General features: G+C 44.0%; 5 protein-coding genes across 5 annotated transcripts; 1 reads left to right on the forward strand and 4 right to left on the reverse strand.

Moving 5' to 3' along the window:
* Positions 1-2,342: 2,342 nt before the first annotated feature.
* LOC115256483 (zinc finger protein ZFP2-like) lies at positions 2,343-10,090 on the reverse strand. The gene is made up of 3 exons (XM_062845132.1): positions 9,738-10,090; positions 8,478-9,682; positions 2,343-2,942 (listed from the first exon to the last, which is right to left on the reverse strand). The coding sequence occupies exons 1-3, from the start codon at positions 10,004-10,006 to the stop codon at positions 2,374-2,376; spliced, it is 2,043 nt and encodes a 680-aa protein (XP_062701116.1). The 5' UTR covers positions 10,007-10,090; the 3' UTR covers positions 2,343-2,373.
* A 997-nt stretch (positions 10,091-11,087) lies between these two features.
* LOC134288869 (uncharacterized) lies at positions 11,088-12,074 on the reverse strand. Its single transcript, XM_062854788.1, has one exon. It carries the CDS (start codon positions 12,072-12,074, stop codon positions 11,088-11,090), a length of 987 nt encoding a protein of 328 aa, XP_062710772.1.
* A 644-nt stretch (positions 12,075-12,718) lies between these two features.
* On the reverse strand, positions 12,719-13,999 carry LOC134288876 (uncharacterized protein K02A2.6-like). The gene is made up of 2 exons (XM_062854798.1): positions 13,279-13,999; positions 12,719-13,014 (listed from the first exon to the last, which is right to left on the reverse strand). Exons 1-2 carry the CDS (start codon positions 13,997-13,999, stop codon positions 12,719-12,721), a joined length of 1,017 nt encoding a protein of 338 aa, XP_062710782.1.
* Positions 13,597-16,562, reverse strand: LOC134283927 (uncharacterized). The gene is made up of 2 exons (XM_062846083.1): positions 15,823-16,562; positions 13,597-15,699 (listed from the first exon to the last, which is right to left on the reverse strand). The coding sequence occupies exon 2, from the start codon at positions 15,275-15,277 to the stop codon at positions 14,099-14,101; it is 1,179 nt and encodes a 392-aa protein (XP_062702067.1). The 5' UTR covers positions 15,278-15,699; positions 15,823-16,562; the 3' UTR covers positions 13,597-14,098.
* Positions 16,563-18,805: 2,243 nt separating this feature from the next.
* LOC109432633 (uncharacterized) lies at positions 18,806-26,632 on the forward strand. Its single transcript, XM_062845133.1, has 2 exons — positions 18,806-19,283; positions 19,347-26,632. The coding sequence occupies exons 1-2, from the start codon at positions 18,970-18,972 to the stop codon at positions 20,089-20,091; spliced, it is 1,059 nt and encodes a 352-aa protein (XP_062701117.1). The 5' UTR covers positions 18,806-18,969; the 3' UTR covers positions 20,092-26,632.
* The last annotated feature ends 791 nt before the right edge of the window (positions 26,633-27,423 follow it).

Consider the following 27,423-nt stretch of genomic DNA (forward strand, 5'->3'; position numbering starts at 1 on the left):
TCCAGAAGAATCCATCAAGCACAAAATCAGAAATTTCCAGTCTCATTACTATGCTAGTCTCACTCAACATATTCTACCTCTCACAAAAACACAACTGCTGATTTTGATCTTGCTCTCTTGGATGGAGCTTACCAGGCTCCAGAAGAATCCATCAAGCACAAAATTAGAATTTTTTTATCTCATTACTATGCTAGTCTCACTCAATATATTCTACCTCTCACAAAAACACAACTGCTGATTTTGATCTTGCTCTCTTGGATGGAGCTTACCAGGCTCCAGAAGAATCCATCAAGCTAACAACTCTGGAGCTCGATTTGAATAGGTCGTATGTGCTTTTATCGATATAAAATTCGATCAGTTTATTTTAGTAATATTAGAAATATGGATGATATTTCGGTGGCTTTTAATGACATAACGGAAAGCCTGTTTTGTAAGGAATCGGTTGTATGTATTGATTTTGTTAAATTTCAACAGTTTCCGCTATAAGAAGCGAATCCTACTGATCGAATATTATATCGACAAAAGCACATACGACCTATTCAAATCGAGTTCCAGAACTAATGGCTTACTTTTCGTACAAAAATATCGTGGCCGCCAATACAAAAAAAAACACTTTTTTTTAATTAGAATTATCATAGTGTTATTAGTAAATAAAACAAGAAGAAAAACACATAAATAAATATATTTCCAATGTCCAATTTTGTGTTTGTTTCATATCCAACGTTTCATGATTAAAAAAATAAAACAATTTCGACTCAATTTCAAACTATTATCATTCCATTGCATAACCCCATCATTATGAAGAACAGAAATAATTCAATATAGTTTAGAATACCATCCCGTGTTAACAAGTACAGAGACACCGAAGAGTAAAAAAACAATAATTAGGTTATTTATCTTTTAGTCACGATCAAACAAAAACTGCTTACTCACCACTTGACGCAATTCTAATGTATTCCACGTAAGACTGAGATTTCGTCAAAAGAATTCAAATTGGGTTCTTTAGTAGTATGTGGATTATTTCGTAATCGAATTCGCCGCTCAACAATTAGTCGAAATCCAAAATTTCATAATTTTCGGGTCCGGGAACTATTTTTAAAATGCATTTAAAGTTTTTATAGGGATTTTTTTTTGTTCGGGTCGAACTGTCACTTTATCGATTGAACTATCAAATAACAATATTTTATTCACTAAACAACCCAATTCGGGTCGATTTGTAGTTCTGTGCAAGCCTGCTAGCATTTGCGTTAGGAACTGGTGCAAACCTGTACAAACAACTAAAAACTGCAGCCATGCCAAACGAGCAAAACCCGTATAGCAAAATTAGAGAGGCAAACATAAACAAAATTTTGCCGCTTTCAACACTCTGTGCCCAAATGTGTGGGTGTTGTCAGAAATCGCCTTTCCATTGAAAAACAAAAAAAAAACACCTTACCTCATCCTAACAAGCACATCGTAACCAAAACCAACCCGTTCACGATCAGCGCATTCCGCCATCTTTAGCTGCTGCCCGTGTTTGTAATCCAAACCGGATGCTTCCGCTTGCTTGCAGTCAGTGCACTAAATTCGCATTCTTCAAACACAACACACGTTCCCACCGGCTGTGCCATTGTAGGAATTCTTCGTTTCAATTAAAAACACACTTTTTTTTTTCATGTTCCATTCTGATTTTTTTTATTGAAGTCAACCACACATCTAGTCTCAACAACATCACTCACAAAACTGAATCATTGAAATCTCTGATTATCTATCTGTCCCCTTCATTCTGTTCGTTCATGCGCTCGAACATCACGCACACCATCACGTCTACAGCACCACGCATAAAGCTCGTGTCTTCCTGTCTTTGGCTTCGATGAAAGTCAGGGTTGTAGGCATGTGTCCGACTCCGCTCTCGCGTTATTTGTTATAATGGTGAACACTGGATCAAATTCATCATTTAATTTAATTTTATATTCAAACAAGGAACTTCCAAATAAATGACTTATCCGAATTTCTTATTAAATATCGAACAATTTAATTTATTTATATTACTTCCTACACTTGAGACGGTCGCGAATGCTCTCTTGTAGTCACAATGCTATGTATATTATATTATATGGTTTATTACTTACCATACTTGACTGGAAGACCAAGGTCAGTTTGTCCTCTACTGTACATAGCCTTGGCCATGGCCCTTGACTGTGCTTAGTCAGTCATGCACTTTGCGACTGTTACTCTGTCACACACGTCCTCTACTTGATGCATACCCCACTGTCTTGGGCCGGTGTTGCTGTATTACCCGAGGTTCACATGATTCAGCAAAGCATGGCTGTGATACATCACAACCACCAACACTTGCCAGCTTGTTGCACTGAACCGAATCTACCACGTATATTAGTCCCCTCCTTGCCGCTCCTTCCGACACGCCACCCTGTGCCGATAGTAGGTGGACGTTTCCTTGAACCCCTTCCCGCAAGTTTCGCACTTGAACGCCGTCTCGCCGGTATGGGCGCACCGCCGGTGATTGTCCAGCGCCACCTTCTGGTTGAAAGTTTTCGCACAGAACTCACACGCGAACTGCTTGACCGCGTTGTGCGTCTTCCGGTGCCGTGCCAGGTTCGCCTGCACCGTAAACCGGGCTCCGCACTCCACACAAACGTACCGCTTCTCCGCGCCGTGTTTCCGGGTCATGTGCGAATCCAGGTGGCACCGGGTTTGCTGCTGTTCGCCACAGATCTCACACTGCAACTTCGTAGCCCGGGCCGTTCGTTGCTCGCAGTGCTTCGTGTACTTGTGGTACTGCATCTGGCTGTTGGTGAGGAACCGTTCCGGGCAGACCGTGCACTGCTTGTAGGGATAGGCTTCGTTGGCGTGGGATCCGTCGACGTGCAGCTGGAGATCCGTTTGAAGGTCGAAGGTGGTGGAGCATAGGCTACATTTGTATCGCCGTGGACCGGCACTATCTGGAATGAGAGAAGAAGGTATATGAAAGCACATATTCTGCAAGAATCTCAGACTGGATTCGGCAAGAGTCACAAACAGGATTCTGCAAAGAATCCCGGACAGGATTCTGCAAAGAATCCCGGACAGGATTCTGCAAAGAATCCCGGACAGGATTCTTCTCGAATCCCGGACAGGATTCTGCTAGGATCCCGGACAGCATTTTTTACGAATCTTGGAAAGAATTCATCTGGAATCCCGGAGAGGATTCTGCTCGAATCCCGGAGAGGATTCTGCTCGAATCCCGGAGAGGATTCTGCTCGAATCCCGGAGAGGATTCTGCTCGAATCCCGGAGAGGATTCTGCTCGAATCCCGGAGAGGATTCTGCTCGAATCCCGGAGAGGATTCTGCTCGAATCCCGGAGAGGATTCTGCTCGAATCCCGGAGAGGATTCTGCTCGAATCCCGGAGAGGATTCTGCTCGAATCCCGGAGAGGATTCTGCTCGAATCCCGGAGAGGATTCTGCTCGAATCCCGGAGAGGATTCTGCTCGAATCCCGGAGAGGATTCTGCTCGAATCCCGGAGAGGATTCTGCTCGAATCCCGGAGAGGATTCTGCTCGAATCCCGGAGAGGATTCTGCTCGAATCCCGGAGAGGATTCTGCTCGAATCCCGGAGAGGATTCTGCTCGAATCCCGGAGAGGATTCTGCTCGAATCCCGGAGAGGATTCTGCTCGAATCCCGGAGAGGATTCTGCTCGAATCCCGGAGGATTCTGCTCGAATCCCGGAGAGGATTCTGCTCGAATCCCGGAGAGGATTCTGCTCGAATCCCGGAGAGGATTCTGCTCGAATCCCGGAGAGGATTCTGCTCGAATCCCGGAGAGGATTCTGCTCGAATCCCGGAGAGGATTCTGCTCGAATCCCGGAGAGGATTCTGCTCGAATCCCGGAGAGGATTCTGCTCGAATCCCGGAGAGGATTCTGCTCGAATCCCGGAGAGGATTCTGCTCGAATCCCGGAGAGGATTCTGCTCGAATCCCGGAGAGGATTCTGCTCGAATCCCGGACAGGATTCTGCAAAGAATCCCGGACAGGATTCTGCAAAGAATCCCGGACAGGATTCTTCTCGAATCCCGGACAGGATTTTTTACGAATCTTGGAAAGAATTCATCTGGAATCCCGGAGAGGATTCTGCTCGAATCCCGGAGAGGATTGTGCTCGAATCCCGGAGAGGATTGTGCTCGAATCCCGGAGAGGATTCTGCTCGAATCCCGGAGAGGATTCTGCTCGAATCCCGGAGAGGATTCTGCTCGAATCCCGGAGAGGATTCTGCTCGAATCCCGGAGAGGATTCTGCTCGAATCCCGGAGAGGATTCTGCTCGAATCCCGGAGAGGATTCTGCTCGAATCCCGGAGAGGATTCTGCTCGAATCCCGGAGAGGATTCTGCTCGAATCCCGGAGAGGATTCTGCTCGAATCCCGGAGAGGATTCTGCTCGAATCCCGGAGAGGATTCTGCTCGAATCCCGGAGAGGATTCTGCTCGAATCCCGGAGAGGATTCTGCTCGAATCCCGGAGAGGATTCTGCTCGAATCCCGGAGAGGATTCTGCTCGAATCCCGGAGAGGATTCTGCTCGAATCCCGGAGAGGATTCTGCTCGAATCCCGGAGAGGATTCTGCTCGAATCCCGGAGAGGATTCTGCTCGAATCCCGGAGAGGATTCTGCTCGAATCCCGGAGAGGATTCTGCTCGAATCCCGGAGAGGATTCTGCTCGAATCCCGGAGAGGATTCTGCTCGAATCCCGGAGAGGATTCTGCTCGAATCCCGGAGAGGATTCTGCTCGAATCCCGGAGAGGATTCTGCTCGAATCCCGGAGAGGATTCTGCTCGAATCCCGGAGAGGATTCTGCTCGAATCCCGGAGAGGATTCTGCTCGAATCCCGGAGAGGATTCTGCTCGAATCCCGGAGAGGATTCTGCTCGAATCCCGGAGGATTCTGCTCGAATCCCGGAGAGGATTCTGCTCGAATCCCGGAGAGGATTCTGCTCGAATCCCGGAGAGGATTCTGCTCGAATCCCGGAGAGGATTCTGCTCGAATCCCGGAGAGGATTCTGCTCGAATCCCGGAGAGGATTCTGCTCGAATCCCGGAGAGGATTCTGCTCGAATCCCGGAGAGGATTCTGCTCGAATCCCGGAGAGGATTCTGCTCGAATCCCGGAGAGGATTCTGCTCGAATCCCGGAGAGGATTCTGCTCGAATCCCGGAGAGGATTCTGCTCGAATCCCGGAGAGGATTCTGCTCGAATCCCGGAGAGGATTCTGCTCGAATCCCGGACAGGATTCTGCAAAGAATCCCGGACAGGATTCTGCAAAGAATCCCGGACAGGATTCTTCTCGAATCCCGGACAGGATTTTTTACGAATCTTGGAAAGAATTCATCTGGAATCCCGGAGAGGATTCTGCTCGAATCCCGGAGAGGATTGTGCTCGAATCCCGGAGAGGATTGTGCTCGAATCCCGGAGAGGATTCTGCTCGAATCCCGGAGAGGATTCTGCTCGAATCCCGGAGAGGATTCTGCTCGAATCCCGGAGAGGATTCTGCTCGAATCCCGGAGAGGATTCTGCTCGAATCCCGGAGAGGATTCTGCTCGAATCCCGGAGAGGATTCTGCTCGAATCCCGGAGAGGATTCTGCTCGAATCCCGGAGAGGATTCTGCTCGAATCCCGGAGAGGATTCTGCTCGAATCCCGGAGAGGATTCTGCTCGAATCCCGGAGAGGATTCTGCTCGAATCCCGGAGAGGATTCTGCTCGAATCCCGGAGAGGATTCTGCTCGAATCCCGGAGAGGATTCTGCTCGAATCCCGGAGAGGATTCTGCTCGAATCCCGGAGAGGATTCTGCTCGAATCCCGGAGAGGATTCTGCTCGAATCCCGGAGAGGATTCTGCTCGAATCCCGGAGAGGATTCTGCTCGAATCCCGGAGAGGATTCTGCTCGAATCCCGGAGAGGATTCTGCTCGAATCCCGGAGAGGATTCTGCTCGAATCCCGGAGGATTCTGCTCGAATCCCGGAGAGGATTCTGCTCGAATCCCGGAGAGGATTCTGCTCGAATCCCGGAGAGGATTCTGCTCGAATCCCGGAGAGGATTCTGCTCGAATCCCGGAGAGGATTCTGCTCGAATCCCGGAGAGGATTCTGCTCGAATCCCGGAGAGGATTCTGCTCGAATCCCGGAGAGGATTCTGCTCGAATCCCGGAGAGGATTCTGCTCGAATCCCGGAGAGGATTCTGCTCGAATCCCGGAGAGGATTCTGCTCGAATCCCGGAGAGGATTCTGCTCGAATCCCGGAGAGGATTCTGCTCGAATCCCGGAGAGGATTCTGCTCGAATCCCGGAGAGGATTCTGCTCGAATCCCGGAGAGGATTCTGCTCGAATCCCGGAGAGGATTCTGCTCGAATCCCGGAGAGGATTCTGCTCGAATCCCGGAGAGGATTCTGCTCGAATCCCGGAGAGGATTCTGCTCGAATCCCGGAGAGGATTCTGCTCGAATCCCGGAGAGGATTCTGCTCGAATCCCGGAGAGGATTCTGCTCGAATCCCGGAGAGGATTCTGCTCGAATCCCGGAGAGGATTCTGCAAAGAATCCCGGACAGGATTCTGCAAAGAATCCCGGACAGGATTCTGCAAAGAATCCCGGACAGGATTCTGCAAAGAATCCCGGACAGGATTCTTCTCGAATCCCGGACAGGATTCTGCTAGGATCCCGGACAGCATTTTTTACGAATCTTGGAAAGAATTCATCTGGAATCCCGGAGAGGATTCTGCTCGAATCCCGGAGCGGATTCTGCTCGAATCCCGGAGAGGATTCTGCTCGAATCCCGGAGAGGATTCTGCTCGAATCCCGGAGAGGATTCTGCTCGAATCCCGGAGAGGATTCTGCTCGAATCCCGGAGAGGATTCTGCTCGAATCCCGGAGAGGATTCTGCTCGAATCCCGGAGAGGATTCTGCTCGAATCCCGGAGAGGATTCTGCTCGAATCCCGGAGAGGATTCTGCTCGAATCCCGGAGAGGATTCTGCTCGAATCCCGGAGAGGATTCTGCTCGAATCCCGGAGAGGATTCTGCTCGAATCCCGGAGAGGATTCTGCTCGAATCCCGGAGAGGATTCTGCTCGAATCCCGGAGAGGATTCTGCTCGAATCCCGGAGAGGATTCTGCTCGAATCCCGGAGAGGATTCTGCTCGAATCCCGGAGAGGATTCTGCTCGAATCCCGGAGAGGATTCTGCTCGAATCCCGGAGAGGATTCTGCTCGAATCCCGGAGAGGATTCTGCTCGAATCCCGGAGAGGATTCTGCTCGAATCCCGGAGAGGATTCTGCTCGAATCCCGGAGAGGATTCTGCTCGAATCCCGGAGAGGATTCTGCTCGAATCCCGGAGAGGATTCTGCTCGAATCCCGGAGAGGATTCTGCTCGAATCCCGGAGAGGATTCTGCTCGAATCCCGGAGAGGATTCTGCTCGAATCCCGGAGAGGATTCTGCTCGAATCCCGGAGAGGATTCTGCTCGAATCCCGGAGAGGATTCTGCTCGAATCCCGGAGAGGATTCTGCTCGAATCCCGGAGAGGATTCTGCTCGAATCCCGGAGAGGATTCTGCTCGAATCCCGGAGAGGATTCTGCTCGAATCCCGGAGAGGATTCTGCTCGAATCCCGGAGAGGATTCTGCTCGAATCCCGGAGAGGATTCGGCTCGAATCCCGGAGGATTCTGCTCGAATCCCGGAGAGGATTCTGCTCGAATCCCGGAGAGGATTCTGCTCGAATCCCGGAGAGGATTCTGCTCGAATCCCGGAGAGGATTCTGCTCGAATCCCGGAGAGGATTCTGCTCGAATCCCGGAGAGGATTCTGCTCGAATCCCGGAGAGGATTGTGCTCGAATCCCGGAGAGGATTGTGCTCGAATCCCGGAGAGGATTCTGCTCGAATCCCGGAGAGGATTCTGCTCGAATCCCGGAGAGGATTCTGCTCGAATCCCGGAGAGGATTCTGCTCGAATCCCGGAGAGGATTCTGCTCGAATCCCGGAGAGGATTCTGCTCGAATCCCGGAGAGGATTCTGCTCGAATCCCGGAGAGGATTCTGCTCGAATCCCGGAGAGGATTCTGCTCGAATCCCGGAGAGGATTCTGCTCGAATCCCGGAGAGGATTCTGCTCGAATCCCGGAGAGGATTCTGCTCGAATCCCGGAGAGGATTCTGCTCGAATCCCGGAGAGGATTCTGCTCGAATCCCGGAGAGGATTCTGCTCGAATTCCGGACAGGATTCTGTTCGAATCCCGTACAGGATTCTGCTCGAAACCCGGACAGGATTCTGCTCGAATCCCGGACAGGATTCTGCAAAGAATCCCGGACAGGATTCTGCTCGAATCCCGGACAGGATTCTGCTCGAATCCCGGACAGGATTCTGCTCGAATCCCGGACAGAATTCTACTCCAATGCGGCAAGTAGAGTGTATGACGTCTTATAATTGGAACGAGTTGAACATAGATTTCAGATTAACTACCAAGATAACTTACCCTTCATCGACTTGTGCACCACTGTCCGATGTCGATAGTATGAATTCTTATCCTTCAACGGCAAATCGCACAATTTACAGTAGTATGGCATTATACCCTCGTGAACGCCCTGGACATGCTTCGTCAAATCGGTAACAATCTTGAATCGCACCCCACACTGGTCACACTTGTGCGGAAGCTCCCCGGTGTGGGTTAGCATGTGGCGCGTCAGATTGTTCTTGTGCTTGAACGTTTTCTGGCAAATTCGGCACTGGGCCGCTATGCCCTGCTCGTGCTCGACCAGCTTATGCTCCCGGACGATGGAGATCGATGTGAAGATTTTCCCACAGTGCTCACACTGGTGTTCCTGTTTTCTCTTGGGCTGTATTTTGTGGTTGTGCGAGGCGCCGTGGTCACGCATTTCATGCACTTCCACACCCTTCCGGGTGCTGTACCGGAGGGTGCAGAAGCTGCACTGAAGTGGCCGCACGCTGGAATCATGCAGACTGAGGTGGACGTTGTATGATTTGACGGTTTTTAGCTGCTTGCCGTCGCACTGCTGGCAGATGTATTCGATCTTCCCGGCGTGCTGCTCGGTTAAATGGGCCATCAAATCCTCTGAATCGGGGAAATCCGCCGGGCAGATGTAGCATTTCCTGGTCAGTTCCGTGCGCAGCCACATCGTCTTCGAAACAGGTTTTAGACGGTCTTTTTTCTTGGGTCCTCGCTTCTTCGGTGTTTTCTGTATTGCAGGTAATTTCTTCGGTTTTGATTCAACCTTTGTCTCAGTTTCTGCGCTGTCGTTTGTCGAAGAATCTTCCGGGTCTTTTTCTGCGTCATGGTTCTCGATAGTGTCCACCAGAAAGCTTACATGCACCGTCTCCTGTTCATCGTCCATCTCATTGAGATCTACTTTAATCTCGTCCTGGAAAACTGCTCCATCCATCGTTTCCAATGGTTCCACAAGATTAATTAGCTTATTCCTATGCGCATTCAGCATAAAATACCGATTCTGAACCGTTCTGATTAAATCCACCTTCACCAAACATTCCTGGCAAATGGACAAGAACTTAGATTCCTCATGGTCGAGCCGAACTCGTGTCGTCTGAGACACCACCAAGTAGAGACACTGTCCACCAAAGTCCTTATCCAGGGCGAACATTCCGGAGTCTGGCGAGAATCGTTGGCACAACCGGCAACATTCCAGCTTAGTTAGCTTCCCCTTCCTGTAAGCAAGAAATTCTCAATTAAGCAAAATGATATTTAACGCAATCGACTCACCCATCGAAATAAACCGTCGGGTCCTGATAGCGGGGGCTCTTCGGGTTCGGAAAGTGTCCCAGGCAAAGTGCCAGCGCTTCCTCGTGGCCGCCGGTGACGGCCGGTTTCCTATCAACAACGTCGTTCAGTAGTTTGCGGAGCGGGAGGGGCACAGTTCCCGTTCCGGCCAGAATGGCATCCCGCCAACGCTGGCGAACGGTGCGATCCGAAGGGAACTTTATCAGCGGCAACTCACCACCCGATGGACACCGGTCAATGCAGCAGGGCATCTTTTGGATCGAATTTTCCGGGGAAGGCTTTTTTCTTTGCTGTTTTTTTCGCACAGGAAACAAAACATACACTGACGGGCTTTTGATGACAAAATATTAAACAAAGAAAAAAGAGAACAAAATATCACTAGGGTGATCCAATCTTTGTGAAGGTTCTTCAACATTAAGCTATGGTTACACTCAAATCACACTGAAAATAATGCTGTCGTCTACGTTGGTTTGACTAAAGATATTATGCGTTGCAAGAAAATAGAGAGCGAAAATGGTACAAAATCGCTAATAGACCTCCGCGCGTACGTTTAATCGTTTTGGTGTCTTTTACAATAAGTGCGCGAATGGGCCAAAGAATACTGCGCCGAAAACACCAACACGATTTATCGTACTGGCGGAGGTATACGAGCACTTGCGCTCAAAAATTTTCGCGCAACGCATAATATTGTCGGGCCGCCACCAAACCGGACTTCGCACAATCAAGTCGCGACGCGACCTAACTCGCGACGTTTTTTATTCATGTCAAAAGTAGTGCGCATCCTTCCCGTTGTTGTCAGCAACACAGCGCACTAGATGCGAAACAGTTGCGACACTTGTAGACTAAGAAAATGGCAATTTTTGATGGAATGTCGGTCTTGATTCCAACCGGATAGACAATACTATAAGCAAAGATATTGTGCATCCTAGCTTAATCACTCCGATCCTGCTGATCTGAATCAGCCGTCATCAGATTGCGCCCGTTTGATTTGTACACGGCGGCTGACAGCTCCACCCGGCGGCTGCAAAACAGTTTTAGCCAAGATACACACCGTGTACAAATCATACGTGCGCGGTCTGGCGCGATCTGAGGCTGCGCGTTTCGAACGCAGCTTGCTGAGTGTGATAGGGAAAGCACGCTAGATCAAACACGAGGCCGCTTCACTGATTAGCTACATTTATTATTCCTCTTCGTATGCTTACAGAGCTTTACCATAGATTGGTTACAGACCTATCACCACATCTCCCCTTGTTTTAGATAATAGTATTCAAAGATTACAAAAGGATATATTCATCAAGTACTTAATATTAATCAAAATATTCCATCAATCAATCACTGCATGAATCGGCTTGGTCGTTTGATTACACGTTGTGGTCGGCTGCGTCCTGTTATCTCAGCCTCGACTATGGGTTCCGGACTAGCAACCCGTTTTCCGACCTGCTCATTAATCGGATCCTGAAGCCCCGCGTCTTCCTGCTGCAGCATATCCGATGTAGCCTCGTTGGATGATGTTCCGTTTCTGTTATCATTTATCTTTTTCAAGTGGCTTGAATTCCTGTCAAAGGACCTTCCGGATTCCTGATCCAGGACCGTTACACGTGGCCCATGTTTATCAACAACTGTCATAACAGTGGGGTTGAATGTAGGGGTAAGCTTGTTACCGGGAATGACATTTTTCATCAGAACCTTGTCTCCCGTAACAATGTCCGAAGGCTTCGCTTTCCGCTGTTGGTCCTCAGTTATCCTTCCCTTCTCCTTCATCTGTAGGTCTCTATCCCTGTAGTCCGTAGAACACTGTGTAGCATCGGTGCTGACGTCTTGAAGCGATGGTATTTTAGTCCGGATAGTCCGGCCGAACATCAGCTCGCTTGGGGTTTTGCCCGTTGTGCTGTGAGGCGTAGCGTAGTACATAGAAAGATACGTGTTCAAATCGGCCTTCCAATCACTATTTAAAGCTTGGCTAATTTTGAGCCTTTTTACTAGTGACCGGTTTTGGCGCTCCACGAGGCCGTTTTCTTGTGGCCAGTATGGGGTCGTCTTATTCAGTATTATTCCACGTTGCTTGCAGTACTGGTCGAAATATGTACTCACAAACTGTCTACCGTTGTCGAGAGTAATGGTTCTCGGATATCCAAGCCTCACAAATATTTTTTCCAGTCGCTCAGCTGTCTCATTTGCCGTGATTTTCCGAAGGATCTCAACCTCCTTATATCGACTAAAATAGTCGATAATCACCAACAAGTATTCTCCCGACGGAAGTGGCCCAAGGAAGTCGATCGCAACGTCCACCCACGGCTTCTCCGGAAGAGCTCTTCTCATCATGGGTTCTGGTCGGTCCGGCTGGCTAACCAACCTACATCCCGAGCACTTATCGATCATCCGGACAATTGAATCATCCATTCCTGGCCACCAGCATGTACTTCTTAGACGTTGTTGCATTTTTGTTCGCCCGGGATGCCCTTCATGACCCAGTTCAAGCAGTCTCTGCCTAAGGCTTTGAGGTATAACGAGCTTACTACCCCGAACAACCATATCTCCAACTGTGCCGAATTCCAATCGAAACGCCTGATAAGGTTTCAACAGGTCATTAGCGTAGTTCCAAATTCCCTTTTCTAAACATTCCCTCAATGCTTGTATTTCAGGATCGTGCGAAGAAGCAACCTCAACTTCATGAACGTCGACGGCTGTATGTTCCACGACATTTCTTATGTACACATCGGAATCCGGATCGAACTCTTCGATCTCTGCAGGACGAGACAGACGCGATAGAGGGTCTGCAATATTAGACTTTCCCTTACGATAGACGATGTCATAGCTGAATGCTTGAAGCCGCAGGACCCAGCGCTCAATACGCAAACAAGGAGACGAAGTCGGAGTGAAGATCGATTCGAGGGGTTTGTGATCGGTTTCAAGCTCAAACCGTATCCCGAAAAGATAAATCTGGAATCGCTCCACAGCCCAAACTAAGGCCAAGGATTCCTTTTCCGTTTCGCGTATCTACATTCCGTACTAGTTAGGCTTTTGCTAGCATAAGCGACGACTTTGGGATGACCTTCATGAAATTGAAGCAGCACCGCCCCTAATCCCACTGGTGACGCGTCCGCCACTACCCTGGTTTTAAGTCGGGGATCGAAGTGAGCAAGTGTCTCAATATTGCCAACCAGCCGGATGAGTTCGTTAAATGCAAGTTCCTGATCCCGTTCCCAGATGAAGGTCGAGTTACTCTTGATTAGTTCACGGAGCGGAAAGGAAATCGTCGCTAAGTTCGGAATAAAGGATCCCACGTAGTTTACGAGTCCTAGGAAACTACGAACTTCTTCACAGCTTATGGGTGGACGAAACGTTTGAATGGCTTCAATTTTCGTTTTAGAAGGTATCATCCCACTTTGGTTAAACCGCTGGCCAATAAATTCAATTTCGTCGAGCTTGAAAGCACACTTCACTTGATTCAGAAGAATCCCGTATTCACCGAGTTTCTTGAGAACTTTCTGAAGAGCCGCGTCATGTTCTGCTTCAGACCTACCTGTGACAATAATATCATCGATAAAGTTCACCGTGTTCTCACAATCTGCCAGAATCTGTTCGAGAATCTTCTGGAACATCTCCGGTGCACACGAAATGCCGAAGACTAGACGCTTGTATCGAAAAAGTCCGCGGTGGGTTATGAAAGTCGTCAGATGCTTACTCTCATCGTCGAGCTGGAGTTGATGAAAGGCATCCTTAATATCGAGTCGGGAGAAATACTTTGCCCCATTCAACCTCCATCGTATGTCCTCAATCGTTGGCAACGGGTGTGTCTCACGGAGTGTTGCCCTGTTCAACTGACGCATGTCAATACAGAGCCGGATATCTCCACTGTCTTTGACCACTATGACCATCGGTGACACCCAGCGGCTTGGTTCAGACACCTTTTCGATGATGTCCTTGGAAAGCAATTCATTTAACTTCTCGTCTACCTTGTCCAACATCGGTAAAGGCAACCGTCGGAGACGCTGGGCAACGGGTTCTACCGACTTATCTATGGGGATACGAATTTTCACTCCACGGATGCAAGGGAATGCCCGGCAAGCTTCTACGTGATGAACCGATTCTCGCTGGCTGGGTAATCCGACAAGCAAAACACCTAATTGCTTCGCTGTTGTCTTACCTAGAAGTGGCTGTGGTCCGTTTTCCACGACATAAAACCGTGAGATTGCTTTTAGTTGTTTGTCCCCGTCCGGGATGATTATTTCTGCATCAAACATAGCGATTACTTTCAGGCAATCTGCTTGAGCATAAGCTTTGAACCTATATAGAAAATTAACCTACTTATTTACAAGTTCCAATACCTACAAAACTGGAGATTAATCAGCATTTTCTGGCTGAAAATCTGCTAACCAATCAAAATAAAAATTAAATTCATACCTTCGATCCGACTCCCGAACATCTCCAATAATGCCGACTCCGTTCTTCGTCATCGATTCCCACGTACGGTCGTCAATGATGTTAGACTGGACGCCCGAGTCAATCTGCATTTCTATCAGCACACCGCCGACTTTTGCCCAAATCAGTTCATCTGAATCGTTACCGGAAGTCACCATCTCAACCAGTTCGAAACTCTCCTCTTCGTTCTCGCCCTCGATGGCGTGTATCTTCCGAGCGAATTGCATGGCTTTCTTCTTCGCCACTGGACCAGAACCAGCGGGAACTGTTGCTTCATATGGTCGTTTTAGAGAAGGGTTTCTGCTTGGTTTATTGCTGTGCATTTGTCTGCTTGATGATGCGTACACTGGGGAAGAATAGCAAGCCACGGCAAAGTGACCCCGCTTGCCGCATTTCGCACATGTCTTATCACGAGCTGGGCAAGGCTGATGCCCGTGCGATCGGGCACAGAATTTGCAGGATGCCGCTACAAACTGCACGTTGTCCATCATTGGCCTACTTGGTTGCATCTGAACACCTCTTCCGCTCATCTGATCACTGGCTACTCGTGACGTTTCATACGCATTTACTTGCTTAACAAGCTCCTCCAGGGTGAGATCTTTCTCCTGAAGCAATTTCGCACGCAATTGATTTGGTACGAATTGGAGCATCTTGTCAACAATCGCAATACCAGAGCTCTCCGACGCCGTTCTTCCAAAGTTGCATTTTGTTCCATGAGCCTGTACCCGCATAAGGAACTTTTCCAATGTTTCTTCCGGCTCCGGTTTCATCGACCAAAACAGGAAACGTTCGTGGGCTTCGTGACGTTGGGGGGCGAAATAGTCGTCCAACTTTTTCATTGCCACCATGTAGGGATCAACCTCGTTCTCAGCATCCGCAGCCACGTCTGCTCCCGGTATGCTGAAAAATATCTCTTGGAGCTCAAACGACCCGCACGCCAGAAGCATATCTTTCTTTTCGGTTCCATCTTCTATTTTGGCAGCACGCAGACAGATTTCAAACCCTCGCTTCCACGTAATCCATTTATTCCTGCGGTCCGTCAAGGGGACTCCCACGACTGAAAACGGAGGTAGCTTAGAAAGCAACCGGTTTTCGTCCATCGCAAACAGCAGTATTTCTCTCGTGGGTGAGTATTCTGTCGACTCACGAGCCTGTCTCACCGATCTGAAATTACCCTCCTTCAAATTAGTTCACCCAACAAAACAAATCTCTTTTTTTTTTTGCTTACCAGCCGCAGCGTATATGACTCGAAAAATTCCGCTTCTACTATACGTTCTTTCTGTTCTCTTGACACAGAGCCAATTCTAGGCGGACGCCGTGTCCGTATCCACCACTTGTTTTTTTTCTACCGCTATCGTGACGCGGACCTTTCTGTTTACAAGACACAGAGCTTTATCACTTGGACTCTTCTGTTTACTAGACACAGACCAACGCGCAACTCACTGGTGAGGTCGGAGGTGCGGTTTTCTCATCGAGCTTTCCTCTCTGCTTTCTAGACGCAGGCCACCTCTCACACACACTCCTGTAAATGAATCGTGGTAAGAATCGAGATGTGAGCTTTTTTCCACTCCCATTGCGGTTTGATGCCGAATGTTTATTTTGCCTTTTCTTTTCAATAATCACTTTTATTGATGTGATTACTTACCGTAGTTATTCCTTGGGTACTAACGCACAAATAATCACCGAAAAACGTTAAAAAAATCCAATCCTGTCGCCAATTTGTGATAGGGAAAGCACGCTAGATCAAACACGAGGCCGCTTCACTGATTAGCTACATTTATTATTCCTCTTCGTATGCTTACAGAGCTTTACCATAGATTGGTTACAGACCTATCACCACACTGAGAATCTAAGATAAGCGCGACAATACGAAGTGTCAGAATTGATCGATCGTTGATCGATTGATCGATAAGCAAAGATACGAAGTGTGATGATTGTTGTTGTCGATGATGATCATCGTCATGATTGGATGATGCCGACGAGCAATGCTTTAAAGCACGTTTGACAGGTCTCCTGCTCGATTGGAATGACATTGACAGAAAATTTGGAATTCCAATTGGAACATTTCGTGTCTTTGCACATAGTGTCTTTAGGTTTGACCTAGGGGCAAGACAGATCTAACGAGAGCAAATCTCGCGTTTAGTATCATACAGGCGTATCTACAATGATCGATTTCTCTTCATCGATTTTCTCTTCGGAGTATTCCGGAAAATACGACCAATATTCGGATGATCTCTCGGTGTACTTCGGTGAAGGACGACTAGGACTAGCATCTAAAACAACAAAAATAACCGAAAATGATTTACCGGCAAAGTTATTAAAGAAAGAGAAATCGATGAAGAGAAATCGATCATTGTAGATACGCCCGTATGATACTAAGCGCGAGAAATCTGTGTTCGAGGTGTTGTTCAGAATTCCTCACAGTTCCTCAGAATTTCTCCCATTTATGCCAAAGTGTGATCTGGCACCAATGTCAAACTGCAAAGTGTTGCGTGTGCTGAATGAAAATTGCAGATTTAGGGATGTCTTTCAACAAATTTCGTCGATCATCGATACAAAGAGTAACTCAGAATCTCTCAGAGTTGCACTCGTTTGCACAGTGTCTTGCCCCTAGGTCAAACTGTTAGTTAAAAATAATCTACACTGAGAGATCAAAGTACTCTTTAAAGAGTGAAAAAGTACCCTTTTCGAGAGTAACTAGGTGAACTCATAAAAAGAGTAAACGGCCTTTACTCTTAAAAGGGTAAACTGCTTGTACGTCAAATCAACGAGTGATTTTTACCCTTTTTCTGGATCGATTGGAAATTATGAAAAGAGTAAAATTTACCCTCTTTACCAATTTATGGGGACTATAAAAAATATATTGAACTTCTAAATGCAGCAAATAAATAATAAATAACTATCAATACACGAAAAGAAAAATCATTACCGTCTACCCTCGTTGGTTTGACCGCATGTAATCTGAACACTTTTTAGTTTAACCCCCTCTAATCTGCACATCGTTCAAACTAAAAATGGTTCAAACGTCATTCTGCTAATGGAACGGTGTGAAACGGAACGCAGAACCAAAACAAAACACCAAATCAGGTTGCCAGTAGTGTGTTTTTCGATACTAACAGAGTTGCTACACTGAGAGAATTCTCCATATCGATTGTATGTGTCAGCATCTATAGATTTTTGCAATTAGATTTTACAAATGCTGAACATAAGTCACACACATACCTTCAGATGAACTTTTGACTTATTGATAGTATGTGTCGCCTCTTTAAAATATAAGTTCATAGTTTTTACTTTTCATCGTTGATGGCTATTCAATTTATTTGGCCAATTTAATGTTTTTTTTCCTTATTTTCTTCGGTATTTCGATCAATTTATTAACATTTCACAAAACCTCAAAACACTTAAATTTTATTTTAAAATTTGTTCAAAGTAGATGTTTATAAACACAATTATAGAAATATTAACGTTTTAAAGATTAGATGCAGAAGCAGCGGAATGTGCCGGGGCCGCCGCGTCGATGCCGAAGCCGTTGGTGGTGCGATCCGATAATGTGTAACCGAATATCCATCGATGATTTATTCAGCTGCAAAACTAGGGGCAAGACAGATCTAACGAGAGCAAATCTGTGTTCGAGGTGTTGTTCAGAATTCCTCACAGTTCCTCAAAATTTCTCCCATTTATGCCAAAGTGTGTTCTGGCAACAATGTCAAACTGCAAAGTGTTGCGTGTGCTGAATGAAAATTGCAGATTTAGGGATGTCTTTCAACAAATTTCGTCGATCATCGATACAAAGAGTACCTCAGAATATCTCAGAGTTTCACTCGTTTGCACAGTGTCTTGCCCCTAGCTGCAAAAGGACAATATCTGAATCAAGCCGAACCTCGAGCTTTACGGTAGATATTTTTGTTGAATTATAAATACCTTACGAATAATCTTTCAGCTTAGAAAGATAAGGCCGCACTCCATCGCCGTTTTACGCTGCATCTCCTTCCATTTTAGGTAAATATCCTCACTATTTTCGAGATGGACGATATCCTTCGATGGCTCCTTTATCTTTTCCTTGAATACAAACTTATAACAATATTATACATAAAACATTGGTATTATTTATATTTACCTGTTTAACTTTTCTCTCGCTTTTCTGCATCCACCTCGTGGTCCATTTTGAAAAAGTGAAAAACAACAACAAAGTTCATGGGAGAAACTAGTTCATTCCCGAAATTTAAAAATTATGTGTGAGACTTAATAGATTTTTGTTATTAGGAATGACACATGAATTTACATTAGTCCCACGAACAAAAATTATGTGTGGCATTTATAAACTCCGGAATGAACTCTCTCTGCCAAGTATAAGTTATCACACATAGTTAAAATCATTGCTTTTTTGTAGTGTAGACGTTCAAATTAAAAATGAACCCCGTTGGTTTGCATGAAGTGCCGTTCAAACGAACGGGGGTAGACGGTACCGTGACGAAAAAACCCGGTAAAATCGGCAAATTTTTTGCTGTGCTTTTGGGCTTGGACCATTTTAGATCTAGATCAGTGTATCCAGTACTTAACCTTAAAACGTCATGTGCGTTCCATTTTCAATGCCATTCCTGTTTATATGTTTTCTGTTTGGCTGAACGCAGAAAATAAACAGACGTGCTTTTTTGCAGTGTTTAGCCGATGTAGTTTTAGGATTTAATTTTATCCTAATAATATTGTGTGAAAAGTGCCCAAATGCTTCATTTAACGGTGAAAGTTTGAGATTTTTTGTAAAACTGTTAGTGGTACAATTATTTCGATCAAAATGAGCGGTGAATCGCCTCCTATGGAACTCTGTCGAACGTGCTGCAAGCCGCAGGATCCGGCGGTCAAACATACTATGCTCGTTCCGGTCGCTGCCACCGGTCAGCAGAGCGGTCTAACGATCAGCGAAATGATCTACCAGCTGACGGAAATTCTGGTAACGCTGGAGCCGCTGCTACCGCAGCACATTTGCACGGATTGTGTGGTGTCACTGGAGGCAGCCCATGGCTTCCGGCAAATGACGATCAATAGCAATACGGTGCTGCTTGATCGCCGGGACCAGCAGAAGCAGCTTGAGGAATCCGAGGCGAATCCGTAAGTGAAGCAATGTTATAATTTTATATTTTACAGGGTGTTGAACTTTAATATCGTTTCTAGGGACGATGATGGTGAAATGTTAGTAATAAAAGAAGAGACCTTCGATGTGGACCTGGACACGGAAGATTCAAACCTCTACAGCTTGCTGGAGCAAGAAGTTTATGGTGAGACGGTGCCTGAGAAGAAGAAGAAGCCTTCGGTTAGAAAGAGCACTAGAAAACGGAAACGGTGTCAGACTTTAGCGGAGATCGTAATGAAGGAATGCGTCGAGAGAAGGGGAGATCGATATTTTTGCATAGCTGACCCCAACAGCAACTGCCAACGTTCGACCACTTTGTACGGTTGGGATGTTGGAAATACCATTAGGCATTGTCGTGCGATGCATAAAGCGGTCGCACTCGCACATGGACTGTTTAAAGAGCCCGACCAACCCCAGTCGTCGTCGGTCGCTAAATCGAAATCGAAGCCGAAGCCGGATCGTCAGGCACCGAAACAGAAACTAGGTGCCTCCGAGCAGAAGAAGCGTACCTTCAGGCGCATCGCGCGGGAATGTATGCATAAAAAAGAAGGTCGATTCGTTTGTGCGATTACCGGTGATAGCACTGACTGCACCTATAACCAACGCGCTTTGGACATGGGAAATTTCATACGACATTTTCGGGTAAGACATACGGACCTTGCCCTGGCGAAGGGTTTGCTCAAACCGGAAGAGAAACTGCTGATGGAAATGAAGCAGGCCAGGATAAAAATTGCAACCCAAGCGACGAAACTGATCGTTCGGGAGATTCGACAAGAAAAAGGTTAGTACCTAGTACTTGTTAAAACTTTAATGTAGGTTTCAAATTGTGTTAGAGAAATTTGTGTATGTTCGGTAAAATGCGCCGCAATTTGGCAATATTGTAACCACCAATGTTGACAGCAGTCTCTCCTCACTGGAGCCACCAAATGTAAATGTCAGCACTTACACTTCGTGGTGTTTTTCTCCGTAGTGAGGCTGAATTCAGCCACATACTTTCCAGGCTGCCGCGAACATCAATCGATGTCGTCGGCAATGATGGTAACCACAGTACCTAATTGCACGGTACCGTTGCGAAAGGAGTTGGTATTCGATTCCGCATGTACCGATCAACGGACAAGAAAAACGCACTGAACTGTCGACGACTGAAACTATTCACTAAGGCTCGAAGGATTGAGTGGTAGATAAATAATATGATTACATATTATTGTTATGGCTAATAGATTGCTTTAAAAATTCTTCCAATAGGGAATTCCTCCTGCAATTCCTTTGGGCATTTCTCCAGGAGTTTCTTCAGGAAGTTCTCTAGGTGTTCCTCCAGGTATTTCATCGGGAACTCCTTCAGGATTCCCTGCGAGAATGTCTTGAGATGTTCCTTCGAGGTTTCCTTTGGAAATTGCTTCAGGTATTTCGTCGGGAATTCCTCCATGCGCTTCGTCTGAAATTCTTTTAGAAGTTCCATCGGGAGTTCTTCCAGGAGATTCGTCGGGAATATCTCGTAAGAGTTTCTCCAGTAGTTCGTTCGGGAATTTCTCCCAAAGTTCCTCCTTCTGGAATCCATCTAGAAGTTCCTTCGGCAGTTCCTTTGGGAATGCCTCCATGATTTTCTTTCAAAACTTTTCCAGGTGTTCCTTCAGGAATTCCGTTTACATTTCCTTCGGACGTTCCTCCCGACAAAAATCCTGAAGCTTTTTCCCGATATAATCCTCGAGAAATTTTTGAAAATTTTGAAGGAATGCATCAATGACACCAACTTTATGCGTTTACCGCATGTAAATAGAGGCGCACCGTATCATCGCTACAGCAGTGGAGTTATGTCAAACACACAAGGCTACGGTGGCGTTATCTGTTCATTTCATAGCGGCTGTTCTGTTATTTTTGTGATCCATTCGCGGAGTAACTACTGAAGAAATTTTTGAAGAAACTCCTGGTGAGATTTCGAAAGGAACTCCCGGAGGAATCCCCCAAGGGGATTTTCAACGAACTTCTAGACTAATTGCAGAAGAAACTCCTAAAGAAATTCCCGAAAGAACTCATGCAGAAATTCTCGAAGAAAATTCTGAAATTCGTTCTCTAAAGAATTAACGAAGAAATCCCCTGTAGAACTCAAGAATAGGGAAATTGTCGAAAAAAGTTAAAAAAAAACATGATAGAAATCCTAGAAGAATTGTCGATGTATTTCCTAGGTTCTCAACAACACAATTATAACTGATACAGTTATTCTACATTTCAAAATATTTTGTCCTTGGTTTGTTCTTATAATGATAAAATTAATTTTTATTTAGTTATTTTTCTTTACAAATTCAGTTATTGTTGTTGTTCTTTTAGCTCTTATTCTCAACAAACCAATAACAAGTGTTGCTATTCAGATATTTATTTTTAATGGCAAAATTGGATCTTCTTTTGTTATTCTCTTCTGCCTGGAAATGGTGGCAACCAGCCTATGCTTCAAGATTTTACAGATTTTTCCAGTGAAAATTACTTCGGCACCTATCACCGTTACCTTTCCGACTGGCTCCAGACTTGCGTCCAACTTCGGAATATGTAGAACGTTTCTCCATAATGCCGTTCGTAAACCAAGGAGAACCAACGGCAACGCATCAGTCCAACTTGATTTATAGGGGGTTGTGGGGCAAGATGGCCATATGGGGCAACATGGCCACCCTGTCTTTTAAGCATTAATTCGCAACCCAAAAATATTTTCTGCATGGGTTGTGATTATAAACAATGCTTTATGTTTATAATGTGAAGCTACTGTTAGTTTGAAAAATCTGCTATAAAATAGTGTTTGAAGTTTGAGTGTTCAAAAACAGTGTTTTCTTATAGTATCAGGTCATCTGATTTTAAGGATTAGTAATGAAATAACATCGTTTTAAAAAATATTTTTAATTTTTAATGGTGTGACTGTTGTTCAGCCTCGACAATAAAATTTCAATGTTTTAAATTAATTATGTCATATAAAAAATATGTTTATCATCGTAATCATTCGGGGCAAGATGGCCACCTGTGGTAAGGCCTATGTCGCCATCCAAAAATCAATCTAAAGCAGCCTTAAAACGTTATTGATGTTTAGAGATATTGCAAAACCACAGAAAATTGCTTTTCATTTTAGTTGAAGCTGTTAAAATTAATTACGATGGAGATGATACCTCAGAAATACTTTGAAGTTATTTGCTGTTGAACGGTGATTGGTTTCATTGAATATTTTGGCACAGGGATGGAAAATCGTAGCTAAAACCGCTATAAGGGTTCGTAACAAGACGTTGAATTACAGTATAATGCATGAAAAGAGTAGTAATGTATCTAAATCGTTTCGAGAAAAACAAGTTGGCTGAAAAAATAGACCAAATCATAGAACATGTCCAAATAAATTTCTATCAATTTTATTTCAAACATTATCATAAAGAAAATGGTGGCAAATACCACACCATCTGTAGGCAAAGCGTTGCGGATGATTCGACCTTGGTTTATTGAACGTTGCTTAGGGATTAAAACATACTAATTGTAAAAATTTAGCTCTGTGGCCGTCTTGCCCCGATGGGGTGGCCATCTTGCCCCATATGGCAAAAATTCTATGTCGAAAGTAACATTTTTCAAATGAATTTATTTTGCAATGGTAGTGCAAAATAAAATGCTTTTTTGTGTTAATAGGGACTGTTCAATTTATAAAACGGACAACTTGCTTGTGCGATATCTTTTTTATTTTTCAATAAAATCATTATCAGTTTTTTGCATAACTTTCTATAGTTATTCTCAAATGTAGAAAAAATATAAAATTAGACAAAATGTCCTTTTTTGTCTAACTGAAGCGGTTTTCGTAAAACATCAATAAAAACCCATTTCTCAAAATTCGACATAACTTTCCACATACTAAACATGCATATTTTCATGAAATTTTTAATGTATTGGAATCTTATACTACTCTACTAAAGGTAAAGCTCAATAGTTGGTAAGTAATAACGCACCAAGCAGCCTCCAGCTTGATACAGTAAGTTGCCTTGTTTACAAAGAAATTATTAAAAAATGTGATGCAATAGCACAACGGATTCGGCTCAAAATTTGTCCAGAGCAGTAGAATACTGCTTTCTGGATGATACAGAAGAAAAATTTACTTTTAATTGCATTCTTCATCAAAAAATTTATTCCATGAAGATGGTCATAGTAAAAACTGCATATTTTTTGCTCCATTAATGGCGATTTTCGACTCTAGCGAATCTTGTTATTATTTATTTTCAACAAAGTTGATTCTATGTTATTGTATACCTTATTCAATAACAATCGGAGGTAAAATTTTATATTTTCAACATCATTGTTATGTAAAATTTGCATTAGGTTGCATTGTTATTTGAAAGAACCTTCAAAGAACGAAACTGATTCGATTACTGTGCCTGTAATGGCACACAGTAACCAAACCAGCAATGCTATTACGAAGCAGTTTTCTGCATTTAAAACCACATCATTCCTACTTCCGACTGGATGTATAAAAAAAATGTTTATTGAATATGTTCATGCCCTTTTTGCTTTACAATGAAATTTGAATCAAAAAATCGAATCTCACTTGAGACTTTAATATTTCAACAACTAATTTTCCAATTGAGTTTAAACTTCGCCAGAATGTTTATTACTCATGCTGCTGCAGTATGGCACATACTTTTCTGATAATCAAAACGATATACCATATGTGAACAGTAGTTTTGTGTATATTTTCAATTTTCAGCAATCGTAAAATTCACCTCATTTAACATTTGGTCGATTTTCTATGAAATAAAACTATTTTTATCCGATTCAAAAATCATTACTATAATGACAGATGATGTACTGAACAACGAAACAAGGGTGGTTAAATTTGAACTACGCGTCTTCTTTTTATAGCCTTGTAAAGTTGTCCGTTTTATAAATTGAACAGTCCTTAAGATAGAAAAGACATGAAACAAAGGGAATGAGTGTTAAATAGCCATATTCTAATGAAAGTATATGCTCCGAAGGCGCCTAAGCTTAGGGTGGCCATCTTGCCCCACAACCCCCTACGATTCCAAAACCGTTTTGAGTGGTCTATGCCAGCACTCCATCATCCCATTTGCCTGTGGATGGTAGGGTGTAGGGTGTACACTCAGAGCCGTAGCGTGGTGCCATGGCGCCCTTGGCAAGCACCCAGATTGGCGCCCCACGACAATTGGACATTGTTAATAAGCAAAACTTTGTAGCATTTTATTTTTATAAACTTCTTAAAAGGATTGATTGCGGTGGTTCGAAGACACAAATTCACGCCAATTTTTTATGTGTTTTTCCTTGGGAATTTCAATGAGAGTTGTCCAATTTTTTTCTGTTATACGAGTAGAAGTACGAACACATTTTGCATTTCACATTTCATATTTTTACATTTCAGATTTCCATTTTTTTTTTTTCAAGAAAACTCGCAATATTTTTCTTTTCTTAAATTTTTGTTCAACTGAATTTTGTTTTCAATTGGTTCTTCCAAAATATTTTCCAGAAGATCTGTAAGAAATTTTTCAGTAATCATAGACGAACCATGGATATGGAAAAATACAAAGAGGAATTCTTAAATAAATCTCCATTTCAGCTTTTGTTGGATTCTCTGGTAGAATGCCTGCTGGAATTACAGAATGAAAATATGCAGGAATCACTTAAGGAATTTCTGTAGGAATATCCAGTGCAAATGTAAATCCAGGCCAGGAGACATATTAGCAAGAATTCCCAATGGAATTCATAGAGTAATTCTTGCAGGAACTCTTGGAGTAGTTCGTGAAGGAACGCCTGAAGGAATACCTGTAGGAATTTGTGGTGAAACATTGGAAGAATTTCCTGAACGAGTACTTAGAAGAGTTTAGACTGTTGAAGTTTCTTAAGGAATCTGTGGTAGGCTTTCAAAAGTATCCTTTGAAGAAATTTTGTATAAAATCAATGGCGAATTTTCCAACAGAATACTCAGATAAATTTCTGAAAGAATCCCAAATATATGGTTTTCTGAAAGATATTACGAGAAAATTCATGAAAGGCTTTCTAGGGGAATCCTAGCAGAAATTAATGGAGCAATCTCTAGTGAACATGAAACAATTTCGGAATGAAAGGTTTTGTGAGCACTATGAAGTTATCTATACAAGACGGAATTTGGTGGAATCGTCTTCGTTTGAAGATGTGTGTTTCGGATTTCGGATCTCGGAGACGGGTCTGACTGAAATAATTGAGATCGACTTCAAGCAGATCAATACAGATGCAACGCTCAGAGTCAGTGGACTACGCAGAACTAGGTGAAATATTTCAGATTACACTCTACGTACTTATTGTTATATATTGTTCTATAACTACATGTACATTGAAAATTCGCTATTTTCAACATCCTTTCATCTATTGGAAGCTGCTTCAGTTCTGGGCTCCTTCTAAGTTGATGAAGGGATTTATAAATGCTTGCAAGGACTTGGCCAGGTGTGTGGAGCTGAGTGGGTCTATGACATTGTAGATAGTATCGACATCAGCAATGTCAATGGATATATTCAGCTTTGCAACTACATCCATGATTTGTGCAAGTATTCCTAAAGGAAACTTTAGTTAATTTACTAAAAAAAATATATAGGCGATTTTCTAAAAAATATCTGTAGAATTTTCTGAAGCAACTTTTTTGCAGGGTTTTTTATAGGAATCTATGGAGAAACTACTGAGGAGATTTACAGTTTCAAAGTGAACCTTTAAGACATTTTTGCAGGAATCTCTATAAGAATTTCTGAACGAAACTCTGGGAAATTAAAAAAAAACATATTGAAGATTTTCCAGGGAAAAAAACCTAGAAAAAATGTGGAATAGTAGTAATGAGAAATATAAGTGTGAAGGTTTTGTGGAGGAATTTCTGAAGGTATCCTTGTAGTAAATTTACAAATCTATCACTGAAATATTTTGGGAATATCTGCTGAAAGTCCTTGAGGAAAATTTGGAAGACTATCTAATAAAATCTATAGAGAAATATCAGGAGTAATTTAATGACTAATTAGGAATTTATTATCCTAGATCATGAATTTCTAAAGGAATAAAAGAAATATTTAAATGAATGCGTAGAGAATCCTCAGAAGCAGCCTCAAGACATTCTTTTGTGAACATGCTTAGAAATTTTTAAGAAGTACTTTCACTAGAACTTTGAAAGCATATTGATTTTGCTTTTGTAACCGTTCGGTTCCAATTTGAACTTGAAGGCTCCACCTCAAGTAACTTTTCCCGAAATAAGACCTTTTCATAAGGCAATCAAGAACAGTCACGCTCACTGGTCGAGGAATCGCGAGTGAGTGCGTGTTCGTCATTGATGCCATGCCAGGCCAGATAAGATGCGAGAGAGTTCGAGCAGTTTGAGCTCGGGCAAAAAACTAGCACAGCCCTGTTGTTATCTTGCTCGTTCACAGAGGGTGCTGCTTGCAACAGGATGGGCAAGCATAAAACGATAGCATAGAGGCCATTCCGCCTTCTTATGTTGAATGGCATTATATAAAAGAATTGGTTGAATGCCAAAAATCCCTCTTTTTGTGCCAATTGTGATCCTTGTAAGAAGTAGTAGTGCGCGCGCGTGTAAATAGTAAATGTAAAAATGTTAAAACTGTATGTTTCTTTATTGGTGAAGTTTCTTAAAATTTTGTGTTGTTTCTTTTCTTAAATGTAGGATTTGTTAAAAGTTACGTGTAAAAATGTTAGTAAACGTTAGATGCAAATTTGTTCGATAAAAATCTGTTAGTACGGTTAGTAGTGTTAGTGTCTAAAATGGAACTTAAAACTAAGGGCAACTTCACTGGTGGTCCATTTTTTGTTCCAAATTTATACCGAATTTGGAACGGTCCAAATATATTAGACCAATTAAAAACGGACCAAAATGCTTGCTCGCGCAGCGGTGTTCTAAATCTGCTTGGTGTATTTTACTTGTAAACAATAACAAACAAAGAGAGCACTGAAGTGAATCGTAAAAAACAGAATCGCGATGTAGACATTTTTTTATGAAATAGAAACATTTTAATAATTTAAGTTTTCCGGAGGAAAAATGTCGTCAGCCACGGTTCCGTACCTTTCGTCATCGAGGAGGAGCTTAATCCCAACGGAGCACTGAAACTACTGAAACGATTAGGACAC

This window comes from Aedes albopictus, chromosome 1, assembly GCF_035046485.1.
Source record: "Aedes albopictus strain Foshan chromosome 1, AalbF5, whole genome shotgun sequence".
In the NCBI taxonomy this organism is placed as follows: domain Eukaryota; kingdom Metazoa; phylum Arthropoda; class Insecta; order Diptera; family Culicidae; genus Aedes; species Aedes albopictus.

Excerpts from the sequence above, each read along its gene's own strand:
- LOC134288869 (XM_062854788.1), bottom strand. The coding sequence starts at position 12,074 with ATGAGAAGAGCTCTTCCGGAGAAGCCGTGGGTGGACGTTGCGATCGAC.
- LOC134283927 (XM_062846083.1), bottom strand. The coding sequence starts at position 15,277 with ATGGACGAAAACCGGTTGCTTTCTAAGCTACCTCCGTTTTCAGTCGTG.
- LOC134288876 (XM_062854798.1), bottom strand. The coding sequence starts at position 13,999 with ATGTTTGATGCAGAAATAATCATCCCGGACGGGGACAAACAACTAAAA. Across the intron at positions 13,015-13,278 it reads CGATGATATTATTGTCACAG|CGACGATTTCCTTTCCGCTC; the intron begins GTAGGTCTGAAG and ends TTCCGAACTTAG.
- LOC109432633 (XM_062845133.1), top strand. The coding sequence starts at position 18,970 with ATGAGCGGTGAATCGCCTCCTATGGAACTCTGTCGAACGTGCTGCAAG. Across the intron at positions 19,284-19,346 it reads GAGGAATCCGAGGCGAATCC|GGACGATGATGGTGAAATGT; the intron begins GTAAGTGAAGCA and ends TATCGTTTCTAG.
- LOC115256483 (XM_062845132.1), bottom strand. The coding sequence starts at position 10,006 with ATGCCCTGCTGCATTGACCGGTGTCCATCGGGTGGTGAGTTGCCGCTG. Across the intron at positions 9,683-9,737 it reads CCGACGGTTTATTTCGATGG|GAAGGGGAAGCTAACTAAGC; the intron begins GTGAGTCGATTG and ends TCTTGCTTACAG. Across the intron at positions 2,943-8,477 it reads GGTGCACAAGTCGATGAAGG|ATAGTGCCGGTCCACGGCGA; the intron begins GTAAGTTATCTT and ends CTCTCATTCCAG.